The following is an 18,092-nucleotide window of genomic DNA, read 5'->3' as shown; positions in this document are numbered from 1 at the left end:
TTTTAAATTTAAATCCAAAATTTTTAGTACATGTTTCGACGGTTTAGGTATACCGAAATATCTCTCAAAATTATTTTTTTTAAACCTTTTTTATTGTATTTTTTTCCAACTCGAATTATTCAAGACTACATCAAACAAGTTGATTTTTAAAAATTTATATAATTCTCGGAGTAGATAGGTATTTTGATGAACCGGCATCCAAACAGTTTCGACCGGAGCTGAAATTTTAAACGCGTTTTTCTCGAAATCATGCTTTCCAAAATGATATCCACAATTTCTCAGATTCTATTGGACTCTAGAGCAGGGCACCACGGAAAATGGAACAATGGAGCATCATCTGGAGTTCCCACAGTATGATACTCGGGAGAAGGTATCGACAGTGAGGCAGCAGAGTCTGTTAAAATTCGCGTCAAGCGCAGCCGTCCTAAACGATGACTATTCTTCTTGGACTTAGAAAGTGAACTCCATCTGGTAACGCAAGGGACCAAACTGGTCTAAGCGTGGCTTGCCAGATTAACCTAACCTAACTTATATAAAAATGATCAGAAATTCTTCTTTATAGACTTATCTTTGTCTAGAACAATCAATACTTCAGATTTAAATTTTTAACATTTTTAAAAAATTCAAAACAGTAAGAAAATTGCTTTCTTCAGGCAGTCGTCATTTTGTGAACAAAAATTGTTTGCAAATTTTGCCATAGAACATACGTTGTGACTTTATGAAAGATTCATATTTTCCTTTTGCTTTTATATTGGTTGAAATCGTGGATATACTAATGTGATCAAATTGAAAGGTAAATTTTGTCCATTTCATCTCTTTTAAAGTAATATCTTCCCACCGCAATACACTTATGCCAACTAATTTTTTAGTCATCATAGCACTTGGAAAAATCCTGCGTCGTGAAGGCCATCAGAGCCTTCTTCGATTCAGCTTTTATATCCTCAATTGAGTCAAAACGGTCTCCTCTGAGTGGTCATGTGGATTTGCTAAATAGTCAGAAGTTACACGAAGGTAAATCATGGGAATGCGGTGGTTTCGACACGATATTAGTTAAAAATGTGGCGAAATTATCACGAATAATCAAAACAGTATGAAATAGTGCATTATCGCACTTCTTTGTTCAAAAAATTCAGACACAGTAAAAATCGAAGAACTTACTTTTAGAGCCTCACAAAACGACGCGTATCTCAAATACTAATGAATATTTTGACGTGAAATTAAGCATAGATATTACTAACAGTGCTACCAACTTACAGAAAAATTCGAAAAATACGCAATATATGAATTAAAAAAGCAGCTTTCAATTTGATCACAGTAGTGTTAAGGCTTTGAGATTACTCATTTTCCAGCTTGCATTTTATGAAAAATTTTTTTTTTTTTTGATTATTTTCTTGTAATGGTGTATACATACATATATGCTTTTTTGCAATACTTCAAATTTTTTTTGAAATTCATGCCTTTAGACTAGTAGAATATCGCCTCAAGAGAAACTTGGTAATGCACGTGATCTCATAGCAACTAATTCATACTGAGTAATATTTGCAAAATTCTCAAGTATACTCTCCACAACAAATCAAACGCTTGAAACAATAATATTACCTTTAATGAAACAGAATAAATACAAATATATTGACAAAATATAGACTCCTTAAACACCATATTTTTTTCGAAATTTTGCCAGTGTGCAAATTAAATAACGCGTATGACCGAAAGTCAATTATGTGTAATACAAAACAGAATCTAATTCGAAACCAAAATAAGCACACATTTCAGTTTACGCTGAGCATTACACTTTTCACTTAACATTAAGCAAAGCGCAAACCAGTGAAGGCCCCACCAATTGCCCTCGGACTAAAGCCAACTCTCGGCTCTAATCCCCACGCCGGCACAATTACCGCCGACGATTATTACGACTTCCATTTATCGCGCCAACTATATATTTTATTAACGTACTTATAATTAATTATTATTCGCATAACTTTTTTCCAAGGGATATTAAATTCTGCACAACAACAACAGCACATATGTGTGCCTGTGCAAATGTCGTAATGGCGGCCAGCTTCGCGGTGCTCTTTATTAATTGCCGTTAATTACACCCCTAAGAATTATATTTTCATTCATTAAACTCCGCTCAATAAGCTTATTGCACAACAACAACAATAAACGCAACAATAAGCAAAGAAATAATAAAAACAGCACTAAATATTCAATATGCTGCACAGCGTGGCCACATAACGGTGAACTACCGGCAACAGGCACACATATGCAGAGCTGCTGCGTGCCACATGACACAGGCCTCGCAATTGTATAAATAAAACGCTCGTTGTGGCAACACTGCAAAGGACATTGCCACTGCACATCGGCGGGCATACACACATACTCAAACATGCATGTACACACATATGCATGATGGAGTGCGTGTGTGTGAACGTATAGGCTATCGCCTGCCTCCATCAGCAATAACAAGCGCTTGTAAACAAGGCCAATAAACATAGGCCAACACGCGCACAAACAACAACAAATAGGCGAATGGCCGCCTGACAGGCTGGCGGCTGTGGAAACACGTTAGCTGCCAATTCAGTTATCAGCGCGCGTAAAATAATTACAGCTAAAATGCTGTGGTGTGCTTTAAAGCAATTTCAGTTTTCAGCGCAAAACTCCATCCGCGGGCTCGATGCTGTAAACTTCACACTCCCTCCCTTTTATATATATGTATATATGTATTATATGCCTCGGCGGTGGTGTTGTGTTGACGGCTGCTTCGCTGGCTCTACTGCTGTTGTTATTGTTGTTGTTCAGTGACATTGCAAGCAAGTGGCCATCATTGATGCACTTTATTGGTGGCAAGCAGATCTATTAAGGCTGTTAACAGCTCGAGCGCAAAAGTAGTGAGCATTTATTAGTTGTTGTTATTGTGGTCATAGTTGAGAGCTTTTCGAGGTGGTCTACTTAGTGTTTGGTGTAAGTATTTAAGTAGCAGAATAACGATTTAAGGCTTACTGAGTCTTACTTTTTGTTTAAATGCGTGTTAAGTGAAAAGACTGATTAAAAATATATAAGTTAAAAGTATGTATATAGAAATATATTTGTATCGAGTGCACATATACTTATTCGAGATTATTCCCCGAAAATTTGAAGTTGATGTGGTAAATAGTTCCAGAGTTATGAACGAATTGGTGAGAGCGTCGCTCAGCGCTCGAATCGGCTCCCAAATCAAGAAAATGTGTTTTTATCGAAAAACGGTTTTGAAAATCGGTGCGGAAACTCTTTTCGAAACGGCTGAATTAGCACGACTGGAAATTTCATACGACCTTTTTAGATATTATTTGTATTATAATTTTTTTTTTTTGAAGAAATAAAATTTTATCAATTTTTTCACAAAAAAGAAAAAACCTTTTTTATTGTGAAGTGATTTTGTCAAAAATCGAGATATTGACCAGTGCTTCGCTCATAACCAGTATTCATCAATTGCAATGATATTTGTGCTTTGGTTTCGGAAATTTTGTAATAATATTAAGTATAAACAGTCTATGTCTTAATTAAAGAAAGTGTTTCTTCAAAAAAAATAAATAAATAAATAAATAATAATAATAATATCGGGTGATTTTTTAAGAGCTTGATAACTTTTTTAAAAAAAAAAACGCATAAAATTTGCAAAATCTCATCGGTTCTTTATTTGAAACGTTAGATTGGTTCATGACATTTACTTTTTGAAGATAATTTCATTTAAATGTTGACCGCGGCTGCGTCTTAGGTGGTCCATTCGGAAAGTCCAATTTTGGGCAACTTTTTCGAGCATTTCGGCCGGAATAGCCCGAATTTCTTCGGAAATGTTGTCTTCCAAAGCTGGAATAGTTGCTGGCTTATTTCTGTAGACTTTAGACTTGACGTAGCCCCACAAAAAATAGTCTAAAGGCGTTAAATCGCATGATCTTGGTGGCCAACTTACGGGTCCATTTCTTGAGATGAATTGTTCTCCGAAGTTTTCCCTCAAAATGGCCATAGAATCGCGAGCTGTGTGGCATGTAGCGCCATCTTGTTGAAACCACATGTCAACCAAGTTCAGTTCTTCCATTTTTGGCAACAAAAAGTTTGTTAGCATCGAACGATAGCGATCGCCATTCACCGTAACGTTGCGTCCAACGGCATCTTTGAAAAAATACGGTCCAATGATTCCACCAGCGTATAAACCACACCAAACAGTGCATTTTTCGGGATGCATGGGCAGTTCTTGAACGGCTTCTGGTTGCTCTTCACCCCAAATGCGGCAATTTTGCTTATTTACGTAGCCATTCAACCAGAAATGAGCCTCATCGCTGAACAAAATTTGTGCGCGAAACACATTTCGAACCGAACACTGATTTTGGTAATAAAATTCAATGATTTGCAAGCGTTGCTCGTTAGTAAGTCTATTCATGATGAAATGTCAAAGCATACTGAGCATCTTTCTCTTTGACACCATGTCTGATATCCCACGTGATCTGTCAAATACTAATGCATGAAAATCCTAACCTCAAAAAAATCACCCGATATTAGAAAGGAGCTTTTTTCTGATTTCGAAGTGGGGATAATATTTTCTTATGGGATGGTGATATTACTCAGGCAATATATATTCTGATAATTTAGATTTTTAATTTAAATTAGATTTAGAAATTTCCGTCTTCAGAGCCACCTAGCGAATTTTTAGTTTTGATTTTGGTTGATTTAGTTTACTAGGGAATTATTTTCAAGTTGCGAACTAACCTAGGAGGTAAACTACAGCCGATAGCTATATATTCAAATGCTTTCTTTAATATGAATGTGATGATATGTATATTTAAAATTGTATCTCTAATCGACTAAGACACTACCAACCAGCGAACGCTCAAACTTTTTTTGTCACCCTTTTAATATTCCACACTCATACGTCAGATTGTACTCAAAACTATTTTTAAATTCAATTAAAGCTTTAAACGACATTCTAATTATCATGAGAACTATATATTTGCACGATATACCAGATTATCCCCACTACAGACCGACCGTCTGTGTGGCAGGAAGGCTTATTTGCTGCTATGCAAATTGTTGTGCTCAACTTTTGTTTGTTGTGCCACAGTTTTTGTTGTTGCATGTAAGTTTGAATGTGTGTTGTGTGAATAAAATGTTGCGGCTATGTCCATGTTTATTATTATTATTTTAATTTTAGAGCAAGCAACTAAACGCCGCACAATGTGGCAACAGCGGTGAGCACAAACCAAGCCACAAATCGCAATGAACGATGAGCGAAATAATGCCAGCAGCAACAACAATAGCGGGTTAACCGAAAAACATTGCAAGCAATGCAAAGAAGAGGGGCTCGCGCTGTGAATTCGGCTACATAATTAATAGCTGCGTACGTGTGCCGTGGCGTATGAGTAATTTTATGATTTGTTACACCCGGCAACTCCTCTAAAGCTGCTCGCCGCATAACTGAGTGCCACATCTGCGACACATACGCGCGCACATATGTTTGAGCCGGTGATTATCTGCTGTTTGTTTGTTGAGGTTAATTAATGCATTGTAAGCGAATTGCGTTTGCGTTTGCGTGCTGGCAGCTTTTATAGGCCAACACCGCCGACACCAACGAGCATCAATGGATCAGCACAACAGCCAAAGCAAGCGAGAGCAAACAATGCGGCCGTAGAAAATGCGCCGGCTGAATTTCGTGTGTAATTAGCTCGTTTATTAGTGGCACAAATACATTCTTATTACACCGAGGGCCGAAGCGGCGGCTGGCGGCTGGCGGGTGGTAGGCGCGCAGGCGTGCATTTGTTTTAATTATCTCTTTTTAAGTGTGTGCGTATGTGGTGTGGCAGAAATTGTGGTCGCTGTGTATTGCGGCAATGATTTGTGTGTAGATCACCATTTTATAATGGCAAATGCTGAGCAGGCTAGTCTGAAGGTCGAGCTATAAAATTTTATGGCGCTAGTTAATGACTGATGAGTCGATGAATGGTGACAAGAGCGTGGTACAATTCAGCATTTTATTACTATTAAATTAAAGGGCAAAGGAAATATTGGATTTTTTACTTGCTTGGGAAGTTCAATTGCTTTGGTAGAGTTGAGTGGCACAGCTAAATTTCTAATTCGGTGTGGTGTCATCTCACTACCATATCAATGAATGAATTTGAAACCGTTCAACGTAGTTTTACATATTTATACATTGAATACGAATTTTTATGTGAATATTTTACATGGGTAATCTCTGAAACCATTTTTGAAAAGTTTTTAAATATTTTGGCTTTTCGTGATTTTTTTCCTGAAAGTTCTTTGTAGGGCATAATCAGGTTTCCGAATTATTGGGGTGGTATTTTAGTCTAGGAACTTGAAAAAAAAAATTTTGTTTTTTCAAAAGTCGACGTTTTGATATTCAAAAATACCTCTCTAAAAAGAAAATCAGTTAGCTGTAAATGCTCTTTGTTATTGATTGCCAAAAAAAAGCTCGAAATTCGGGCCTCTCGACTTGAATATCGTTTTAACTAAAATTTTTTGGATTAAAATTTAGATGTTTTTCATGATGTTGGCATCAAAAATTGAAATTATAATTTTTTCTTTATTTTGAGTTAAATTTTTTGACAGAAAATTGGATTTTTTTTCTACTATATAAGGAGATATAATAAAAAATACAGTATGTTTGTGACATCAGAAGATAAGTTTCCACCGAATTCTTTAAAGAAAACAAATTTTTGTATAAAATAGAAATAAAAAAACCTAAAAACTTGGTTTAGAAATTTTCAGCCAAATTTTTAGGTTATGAGAAAAAGGTCTATACAAAAGTTATATATCTACAACATTGCCATATAACTGTTATCTATAGGACTTCTAGTTTCGCCGGAAATAGAGATAAGCCATTTATAATCCTTAAATCCTTTTCTCTCCCTCAGGTCGTCCGTAAATTATTTTTCGCTTAATGTTTGTTATTTTATCTTTCGCTTCCGATATAATTGAACACGTTATGAATTCCGTTTTTGTTTTTTTTTGAAAACTATTCTGGTCTATATGTCTATATGCTTGTATATTTTTAAAGCCGTGAAAAAATATATTTTTAGCCTTTTCTTTTGTCTTGTGTTTATTTTGCTTTGGGAATTTCCATGATACTATAGGAAGCTAATAAAAAATAACTTAGCGTCCAACCTACTTTTGCCGCCAATGTGATCTGGTCTAACGGTATTATATATTGTTTATGAAAAAAAACAAGCAAACGTCGATTTTTTACTCCTTCACATGGGATGGTTCCCTTAAGTGGTGCTATCAGAACAATATGTTCCGAGATTGACCTCAGTTTAGCTCCACTCGTAGCCTACTTGTGTAAAGTAATTACTTTCTATATTAAAAAAGAATAATATTAAAATAACAATATATTTACCCAAACGTTAAAAAGTGCTGAAGTGCGTTTTGCACTTTAAATAAGCGTAGTTGCTGCAAGTGTGGCAAGGCTAACTGTTCGCACGTGCAATATTAAAAAAACAACAAAAATGTTGCAAAAAGCTTTAGCAGCCAGCAAGTTAATGCAAAGCAACAAGAAACGCGCGCCAAGTAGTTAAGGAAACTCTTGAAATACCACACAGTTAATGCGGCTGGTTAGGGAGGAAGGGCCAGAGAGCGGCGGCAATTTAAGCCACCCATTACCGGGCAATTATTATTGCAGGTGAATAATAGTTATTAAAAGCAGTGCTTTAATAAAAATAGTAGCCAGCGAATTAGCGCATAGCATAAACGGTAATAATGTAATGCAAAACTTACCAACTCCTCCAAGGACGGTGCTTGGCTCCAATTTGGCTTTCTTTGTGGCTAAATCCTGATTATTATTGTCAGAAGCGGGCGCCATAACTGCTGCTTGACTTAAAAGTTCGTCGCTTCCTCGCTGTTGTAATTGTGGTGATTGTTGTTGTTGGAGGTATTTCGTTGTTTTTTTTTTATTTTTATTTTTTTTAACAAAGTAGCAGCGACACGAGCGCGGAAATGGAAACAGAGACAACAAGAGAACGCAATAAGTATTTGTGTAATGAGTATAAAAACAGATTTGCTAAGCATAAATATATAATATGTACATATATATGTGCATATATGAGTTTGCAAAGTATTATACAAACTTATATACCGTTAAGTGTGTTTAAACGTAAATGTTTGATATTTATATGTAAGTGAGTAAATAAATTACGCAGATGTTTTTGCTTTGAGCTAATATTAAGAGAGTAAGTGAATAGGATATTAAAAGTGCCGGCGTAAAGTTGGTGCGTGGCGCGCTCGCAGTGAGCGTGGCAAGCGGGCCGGTAGCGACGCAGCTAAAAGGCATAAGTAAATAGTGCGCTGGGAGCAGCGGAAAACGTACTTTGCTAAAACAAATAGAATGAAGGAAATTACAGTTTGACTCTGAGTGCTGAAAGAGCCGTGTTGGCAAGTGCTGCGGGGTAGGGGCTGCTTGAGCAGCACACGAAATGCCAACGGAAACGAAAGTATTAGCCATTACAGTTCTATTGTCGTCCATAGCGGCACGGAGAGAGAGAGAGTGGAAAATATAACATATTTAAGGGGAACACAACAACATTAAGGCACTTTACGGAAAGGTATTTGAAAGACATGTGGGCGCAAAGAAGTGCTCCGGCGCATATGCATCAGTTTTTTGCTCAAACTTCCAGAAAAAAGCGATAATGACGGTGTTTAGTAGTAATTACAACTCTGTGAGTGATTTTGTATTGAAATACGTTGTGGCAAAAAAGCACCTGGAAGTTGTTATTAAATACGAATGATTTTGGTGAATATTTTGTTTATAAAACGTGATCTTGCTCGACTTCTCCCGATAAAGCTGACTTTTTTTAACAAGAGCACGATTCTGATCGAATTTAAAGTCAAAAATGCTATGGATATTATCGATTAATCAACGTATTCACATTTATTCAGATTCCTCTTTCTTTCGTACCCCAGAAAAATGTAGTGAAATATTTAAAACCTTTTCTGACCCGTTTTGTTAAGAGGAGGAAGTCCAATTTTGCAGACTCAAGCTCCGAAAAAGACAAAGTTCCGCTACAACTGCTGCTATTAATATGAATTTCCAAAAAATCGCGTCTCTTTTATTGAAAATCAAGCGAAGTCGGCGCAATTTAATATACAATGAAATAAGTTCAGTACAAATATAACAAAATTAGATGAAAATTTAGCGTCCAAAATCAAAACTTTGATACATTTCGATTTAGCGCATCCAAAGACACGTTTAGACGCATACCTGTGCACCAGCAAACACACACACATGCAAATACTACACCTTGTTTGCCTCCATGCTTAACTCGCTTTATTAGCATTCAGACGCGCGCGCTTTCGCCACTAAATCAACACACAATGGAAATCAAGTCAATAAGCAAATACGGACATACGCGTGGCCAAACATAGAATGAAGGCAACAGCTAGCACTCACCATGCACCACACAACAGCCAGTGTACTGAGTGGCAGTATCGCAACGAAAGTCGACGAATAAACAAACAACAAAAGCCGCAAATTGAAAAGGGTAATTTTGTGTGAAGCACTTTTTCACGTCATTTTCTCCTCAATGTGCTTTTTCGACTTTCAGGACGTTCAGCTATCTATCCATCTATCTATATACGCATAAACAATTTCTGTATGTATGTGTGTGTGTGTGCGATGTGGCAAGTGGAGTGCGCTCACTCTACGCGCCACAGCTGCCAATACCACAGCGCGGCATCGGCTGACACACATTGCCTTGTCGGGCGCCCACGCCTTAAAGTATGCTATACTAGTGGCGAAATTCACCTTTGGAGTGGGCAAGTGGGCAGAAATTCGTGCAGCGCCTCACTGCCAACGCTGTGGCATGCAAGTTAGGTGGTTTGCTGGTTGACTGCTTGACTGGTTGGTTGACTTTATGCGACAAAAAGCAATGACTGGATAGACGCTCGTCCGATCAAAGGTGGCATGACGAAAACAAAGAAAAAAAAAAAAACAACTATGAAGAATGCAAAAAAGCGTGTAATTTGAGTGTTAATAAAATGGCAGATAAAAACTACAAAAATGAAAGGATGTGCCGAGTACGACAAGCAAAAATGAAAATACATGAAAGAGCAGTGGCGGCAAGAATTCAACTGGTTGGCGTCTACTGAGTTGGCATTAAAGTTTAGTTGAGAAATGTGTTAAACCAATTGGAAATGCGGCAGATTAAACAGTTGAACATGATTAAACATTTTTGTGTGGCAAAGTTTTGTGTTGGAGAGCAAAGTACTAATATTTGATGTGACAGTTTCCATGCCACATATGCCACTTACGCCACCACCGAGCAAATGGAACTAGTTCTACGCTACCTTACGTTATGTTACTACCTCTCGCTTTACATATTTAGTAAGTGTGTATGGTACTTGCAGAGGAAATAGCAGGCTAAGTGCTAGCGTAAGCCTACACAGCACAAACATGCCGCTAATCAAATATTTAAGACACTCTCAAACATATTAAATGTACATTTCATGTTGGTCATGGGGATAAAAGCTTATGTCTTTGCGACTTAGCAGCTAAATATACTTTCATTGGACGTTTCCGCTTGCCTATGGGCACATGTGTGTATGAGAAGAAGGCGCCAGCTGTGTGTATTTGTTTAATTGCATGCAACCCAAATTGCCCGGCCCACTGCCTGCAGCTACTTGAAGTCGCAAACTGGGTTATGCTGCATGAAATGCGCCTACCGTGCAGCCGAACGCTTTCACTTACGTCAGCCAGTTGGCACTCCACTCACGGCACAACACACACGCTTACGAAAACAAAAAAAAAAAAAAAAAAAAAAAAAAAAAAAACAAAAAAAAAAAATCACATGAAAACAGACACGACTACATAGATAAGTCTATGTGTGTGTGCAATATGACGACTTGCGCAAATATGAAAGTAGTTGCCTACTTTTAGGCATACAGCGCTAAGTGCTCTTCGGCTATGACTAGCTAAAAACTGCAACTAATTTCGCGCACTCAACAAAGTATAACGGTAAATGGCAAAAACTTGGCCACTGCAGTGCAATAAACTTGGAAATAACTGTGAAAGTGAGCTATGCGGCTGACGGCCGACTGGTGTAGGCGTGTGACGCACTGCGCCTTAAATATGACACAAATTTCGGTTGCTAAAAATTTGGAAAGCAGGGAAGGGTGCGACGCTGCCAAACTTTGCTTTTAGGATAGGTAAATACCAAACGAAACTTTCTCTTTAAATTTGCGCTTTATATTGTGATTTCCATTATAACTTTAAACACTGTTTTATAAAAAAAAAAATGCTTAAATATTTTCCATTTTATTATCTCAACTTCCACTACTATCTGTTTTTATATACACATGCGCCTCATTTTCCTTTTCAGCCTCGCACTTGTTGCTTTTTGTGCTCGCTTGCGCTTCGAAAACTCGACAAGCTGGCTTCATGTTCGCAACTCGGACATATTTTTCGCCTAATGAGTACAACTGAGTACATCTGAGTTTTACCGTTACATTTACCACTACGCTTGCTTTTATGCTTGTTAATTTTCTTTTTCGCTTATTGCCACAGCGCGTTGTTAAGTTCTGCTTGTTCGCTTGCAGGCAATATGTCAGCGCGCCTGATAATATGCTATGTACGGTAAGCTTGAGGGTGTAGCAAAAACACGCGCAGCGAGATAGAGTTTAGAAAAAGGTTTGTTTGGCATGTGGAAAAGTTGAGAAAGTGGTTTGCGCTTCCTTGAAAAAGTGCACATTAAGGTTTTGTTGCTATCCACACACACACACACGCACACAAACCACGAAAGTACTTGATTAGAGTAGTCGCTGCACTGCGGAGGTGAGTCAAGCAAGAGAAGCAAAAACGAGCGCATACAAAAGTCAGCGGTAGATTAGAAAAATATGAAAAAATCATAGAACAACAAGAAAAAACCAGCACAAATAAGCTGAAAAGTTGAAAACACGGCAAGTGCGGAAAATTCCACTCAAAAACTGTAAAATAAAAACAATTTGCTTGTGCTGCGACGCACGGTCGAGCAGCCAAGGTTGAGTCACCGCACAAAACAAAAACAACAGCAATAAAAGAATGTTGTGCGCGTGGGTGGGTGCGGCGGGCGGAAGATGGGAAATAGTAAAAATTGCAGACACATGGTTAAAGTGGCCCGAAAGTATGCTTTAAATTTGTGAAGTGACCACAGCGCAACCGGCGCGCAACTAGCCAGCGGATGAATGGATGAAAACAAAGTTGCGCAATGCCCCAGAGTGTCGCAACATGTGCACGAAATGCAGCGCAATTGAGGAACTGGCCACCGCCTGCGCGCCACGTTGCAACATTGCACTGAGTGTATGTGTGTGTCGGTGCTTCCAGTCACACGAATGAGCAAACTCATTCGCAAGCAATTTATCGCAGCTGCTCGGCCCAAAGCCAACAACAAAAACCAGCGAATACGAAAAAAGAAAATTAAAGTTAACTATGCAACAACAGCAACAAAAGCAGATGATAGTGCCGCAGTCATGCTATAGTGTGTGTGTCCCGGCAGATGTTGCCGCTGTGTGAGCGATTGTTAGTGCGGTTCGTTGGCTTCAGAAGTGAGTTGTTACTTTGTCACACACACACTCATAAGTACACACATACAACAACATTTCTACCGAGTGGAGTTGAGGCGAACCTGCATTTTTCTCCCACATTTGCGCTTTGAAGTGCACAGTCGAGCACCATCAGCGCCGCAGTGTTGCACGTGCATATTGCATGTATGTGTGGGTGCCTGCATGTTGACACACACGCACACCACTATCACCAACCCCACATAAGCGGCCGCATTCGCATGAATTTATGACAGCGTATGAATATTAAAATCGAATATGTTGCTGTCGATTAAAGGCTTTTCGTCAGCGCAACATAACAGCAACAACAAGCCAACAGCAACCCGGTAGACGAACAACAAGTCGCCGCCGCTTGCGTCTGTGCCTACAAAGCGCTTGAGCACACATGATATGGGTAAAAATCTGTTTGCCTGTATCGCAGCCAGTTGTTTGGATAAAAATATACACTTTTTCCTTTGCGGATATGAGTCAACATTTCCGTTACTTTGCACATACTTTATCTGTGGTGCGCTGTTGCATTTCGCTCCCCCCCTTACCATCCGATTGCTTTTCGCTTTTTCGCTTAATTGTTTTCGCTTTGCTGTAAGCTTGATGGTTGGCAGCGCATTGCTAAGCGATGAGTGACGTTGATAAAGTCAACAGCACTTTTTCCATTGTCGTTTTTGCTGTTTGTTGTTTTTTAATGCACATCAATATATGGGCTGTGTTGTTGGCGTGAGGTGGCTAAAAAGCGCTATTTGTATGAAAATTATTCCTAGTGGGCTTGTGAAATTGATTATGGCGATAGCGTGCGCTTTGTGGCCATATTTTGTATTGAAAGCTATGCAAAATATTGAAAATATTTGAAACAAATATTGAATTTTTTTGAAACTAATATTTTATCTACAGTACGTTGGTCGTAATGTGAAATAAAATTTGAATAAATTTTCGCTTTAGCGGAAAGGGAAATGTAAAAACAGGAGAGTAGTAAAGATAAGTGTCAACATTGTCAAAATTATTTTTGCGAAGTTGAAAATACTAATATTTCGATGAGAAAAGTTTTTTGACAAAAGAATAAAATTATGGATTTTAAGCCTTGTGTGCTCCAGTAGTTAGTCTTAACATAGCGAAAGTTGTAGCATTAAATCTTCTTTTTTAATATTTTCCAAGTTCATTTTTTAGGCGATTTTTTACTTTTTACTGAAGCCCGAAAAGGACAAATTCTGTTCTTTGCATATTGGAGCGCTTTTTAATTCATTTCACATTGAGAGTTTTTAATTTTTTTTCCAAAAATTTCTGCCACATATCCAATTTTCAATCTTCTTATACTTTGACCAAGTTTTAAGTTGAGGTTTTAACTAGAGCAGGCGCATCTCTTTTCCCAAGGAAATTGCGTCGCAACGACCGAGTTTAAAATATTTTCTCCAAAAATTTCAGATTTTTTTTTTTTAATTTTTAGTAAAATATTTACCCCCTTAAGTGATGACACAAAACAACTTAACTCAAAAAAAAAAAAAACAAAAAAAAAAAAAAAAAAAAAAAAAAAAAAAAAAAAAAAAAAAAAAAAGAGACAAAGATTCAAATTCAAGTGGTATCTGCTTCAGCCATGGGTTATATTAACCGAGGAAATATCAAAGTTAAAAATTTTTTTTAAATCCCTACAGGCTTATAGGCATTTAATAATTTTTTTTATAACAAAAAATTAATTTTTAATTCTTTAAAGAAAAATATACTAATTTTTAATTTTTTTATAAAAAAAAAATATTTTTAATTTCTTAATTCCTTTAACTGCCACATATCAAAAATTTTAATTTTTAATTAAAATTTCTTAAGGAAAGTTATTGATTATCTTTGTTGTTCCGCAGCTAAAGTTACCTTCCACTGCAAATATATCAAATTTCTAGCCTCACGTAAGGGAATCAATTTCAAATTTTCAAAACTAATACATTTTTAATTATCACCACAACTAAGAGCACACAGAGGACACAATTAAAGCCACTTTAAGTGTACGTGCTGTCCGAATAAATACATTAAAATGTTGCAAGCGATTTTGTGCTAAATAAATGTCAACGATATGCACATTAAACTAAGTCAATTAAATCGATCAAAATGTGTGGCAAATTGATGTGAATGCTTAAATGAAACTAATAGCCAATTTTAAGTGGCAAACAAGCACATATGCACACACATACTCACGCATACATGCAACTACAGTAAGCCATATCCGCTTACGGCAGCAATAATTCATGGCATTTCATGCACAAAGAACTCAACTTATACATTACACACGTTTGCTTATATATGTGTGTGTGCACTTGCAATGAACCGAGCTCGAGGCCGCTGCCTATTGGTTTCGAATTTAAATTTTTGTCTAATAATCAAAAAATTCTATGAACCCTTGAAAATGAGGAACTTTAGTGAATTCTCTGCTGCAGATGTCGTGCGAGTGCCACCGGAAGGCATACGCAACCAGCTGAGGATGAGCACACATACATGCACACAGAAATATAAAATGCACACACACACATACACCCAATCCAAGAGGCGTGTCTGTGTGTGGCAGCAAATATAAACCGAAAATTTCGATGTCAAATCATTTGCAGTTGCAAGTTATCTTATGTGCAACATTATTGTGGCTGTTGCTGTTGTTGTGCATGTTGCACATTTCACTGTTGCATCTGCAGTTGCTGCTGGTGTTGATGGCTCGTTAAAAACTTAATAAATTGCTGTCAACATGCTGCCAATTGAATTATCAACCAGCCAACCACACTGGCTAATGGAGCAACACAACAACAAAACAGTTGAGTCTGTTGTGTAAGATAGAGCGAGAGAGAGAGAGAGAGAAAAACATTTCCAAAAATTGCATGCGAATTACAAATTGAAATTGATAAAATGAATTGTCGGCCATTGAGTTCGGGCGGCGCGGCGGCGGCCGTAAGCCAGACACACACAAGCATGCACACATGCAACAACGCATGCTTGCCTATGTATGTGCATGTAGACAGGCTAGTTTACTAATTTGTCGGTTTTAGATTATGCTGATAATTCATTTAGGCAAGTTGGCAAGGCCGACGCTTCAACTCTGGGCTGGCGGCTGAAGGAGCCGCAGTACCAGGCAAAAACTGTTGCTGGATATCCAAAAATTCAAGCATTGGCTTAAATATTAAATTCTAGACAATAACAGCAACAAATTTTGAAGTGAATACAGTTAACTCAAGCGAAACGAAGGAGCGCAAAGCAAAGTGTAGCGAAGTGAAGTGAAGTCATTTCACATTCGCATTTTAATGTTGCAAATAAATCGCAAAAATTACATCAAATATTTAAAAGCATTCAAGCGCACATTCTAAAAAGCGTGCTTGCACACATACATGCATATAATAAGGAAAGTGAAAATATTGCAGAGAATCATGCAATGACATTGCGGCGTCGGCGAAATGGTTATGAGGGCACGCGCTTAAGCGTGGTATATAAAATGCTGGCAGCGCAGCTTTAGGGTGGTACTCAAATACGAATAATTTTTTTGTTCTCAAATGATTTTTTGATTTAGCTTGGCAAGTGTAACATTTTAGAATACATGAACTTGATGTTCATCGTTCAATTTGTATGGCAGCTATATGCTATAGTGGTGCGATATGAGCTATTTCTTCGTTGATTTCACTGTTGCCTTGGATAACAATCCATACCAAATTTCTTTAAGATATCTCGTCATATAAAAAAGTTTTCCATACAAGCACTTGATTTCGATTATTCAGTTTGTATGGCAGCTATATGCTATAGTGGTCCGATGTAGATGGGCTCAACAAATGAGTAGCGTCTTAAGGAGGAAAGAACGTGTGCAAAATTTCAGAGCGATATCTCAACTAGACTAGGACTAATTCGCGTATATGACAGACAGATGGATAAACGGATGGACACGGTTCAATCGACTCACAGCTCATCAGGTTGAAGGTTTATATAGATATATCCATCTTTTTGTTGGCATAAGACTTCAAAATTTAGTTTACCAAAATAAATAAAGAAAACTAAAAAGGCGACGAATAAGAAGGTCCTTTCGCTGCACAGGCTGAGACAGGCGACTGAGTTTATTGTGGCCGCATTTCCACTTTTATACTAATAAATAGAAGCAAAGGCAGCTGCTGTAGGCGTATGTGTAAGTCTGTATGTGTCCACGAACAACTGCATGAATAAGTGAAAGTACAGCAAAGTGGAAGCCAAACAGATGAACACACACAGTAAGTTAGAAATATCATAGACAAACAGACAATTACGGATGAGCAAGTCAGCACTGACAGCGCGAGCACACAAGCAACAGACAGTTGCCGCGACGGCCAAAGCCAACAGGCGTCAGCTGAAACCAAAAGGTGAGCGCCCATGCGTATGCAACGAAATATACAAAGCAAATCTAGCGAATGTCAAACGAACACACACACACGCACACAAACAAAGCAACGAATTTTGAATATACACTTATGAAGCCGATAGAGGATATTTGGCAAAGCGAAAGGGTTGCACCAATCAGACGGAGCGCGGCGCGGCGACAGAGCAGAGAGCAAGCTACACGAGCGCAAAGGCGACAGCAGAAAGACACAGTAGCAAAAAAATATATATAAATGTAGATTTGCCCGCACGACTGGGCAACAAGCAATATACAGGCAGGGTCAGAGCGACACGCGGCAGTGAAGAAGCGCTGTAAGAGCTGAACGGACAGACAGACAGGTAACAGACGTAGCAATTTGAACTTGATATTCTAATGCCAAAATATCAACGAAACAAACACGAAAAATACACGCAACGAACGAAGCAATGACTAACGGCAGACAACAAAGAAACAGCAAAAATGGTGGCGCCACACCACCACCCCCCCTAGTGCAAGTGGCGAGCAGATGCGGGTGATTTGCATAAAAAAATTTCAATTGCTGAGAGCAAAGGTGGGGAGCTCATATGAACCTGCATAATAATAACGGTGCACAAAAAATGTAACCCACCCACACAGACACATGTGCAGCTAGTGGCAGAGTTGCTACACTGACTACAATTATGGCGGCTGTCATGTTAGTATGTGTGTGTGTTTGCGAAACTTGCCTCCTCAGTCAGGTAGGAACAAAGGTAAGCAAATGTTTGGGCCATTGCCGAGAGCATTAGTAGACATTTGAGATTTGGCAATGTGAATTTTGAATGACTGCAGCAAAAGGAGCTTAAAGCTTTCTAACCGGAATTGTTACAAGCCAGCAGTGCATGTGAAAGTATAAAAGAAAACAATACACATGTATGTGTTACATACACACGGCTCTCTGTTGAAAGTAATTCGAGGAAGGATGAAAATAAAGGAAATCATTGCATGTTCGGGGCATTAAACTTCCCGACAATGTGAGGATGTGAATAGGAAATTGGGATTAACACTTAAGTGCCATTCGGACTGGACTGCAACCGATTTCAGCCACGACTCTAAGTCGGAATTAAACTAGAAACAGTAAATTCGTGTCAGCAATTTAATAATAATGGGAAATGGGGGAAAAGAGTGAAAACAAAAGATCAAATGA

At 38.1% G+C, this 18,092-nt stretch overlaps 1 protein-coding gene across 12 annotated transcripts in view; it reads right to left on the bottom strand.

The window, feature by feature from the left end:
- Positions 1 to 18,092, bottom strand: part of LOC108970440 (polypyrimidine tract-binding protein 1) — a 390,952-nt gene that overhangs the window by 87,687 nt on the left and 285,173 nt on the right. For all 12 annotated transcript variants that reach the window (XM_018935824.1, XM_018935825.1, XM_018935823.1 and 9 more), the window contains one exon: positions 7,762 to 7,882. In XM_018935824.1, coding sequence (XP_018791369.1) covers positions 7,762 to 7,882 — 121 coding nt within the window. The remainder of the gene's footprint in view (positions 1 to 7,761; positions 7,883 to 18,092) is intronic.

Source organism: Bactrocera latifrons, unplaced genomic scaffold, assembly GCF_001853355.1.
Source record: "Bactrocera latifrons isolate USDA-ARS-PBARC rearing strain unplaced genomic scaffold, ASM185335v1 scaffold_3, whole genome shotgun sequence".
Lineage (NCBI taxonomy): Eukaryota > Metazoa > Arthropoda > Insecta > Diptera > Tephritidae > Bactrocera > Bactrocera latifrons.
The sequence above is the reverse complement of the archived record's forward strand: the minus strand, read 5'-3'. Positions and strand labels throughout refer to the sequence as shown.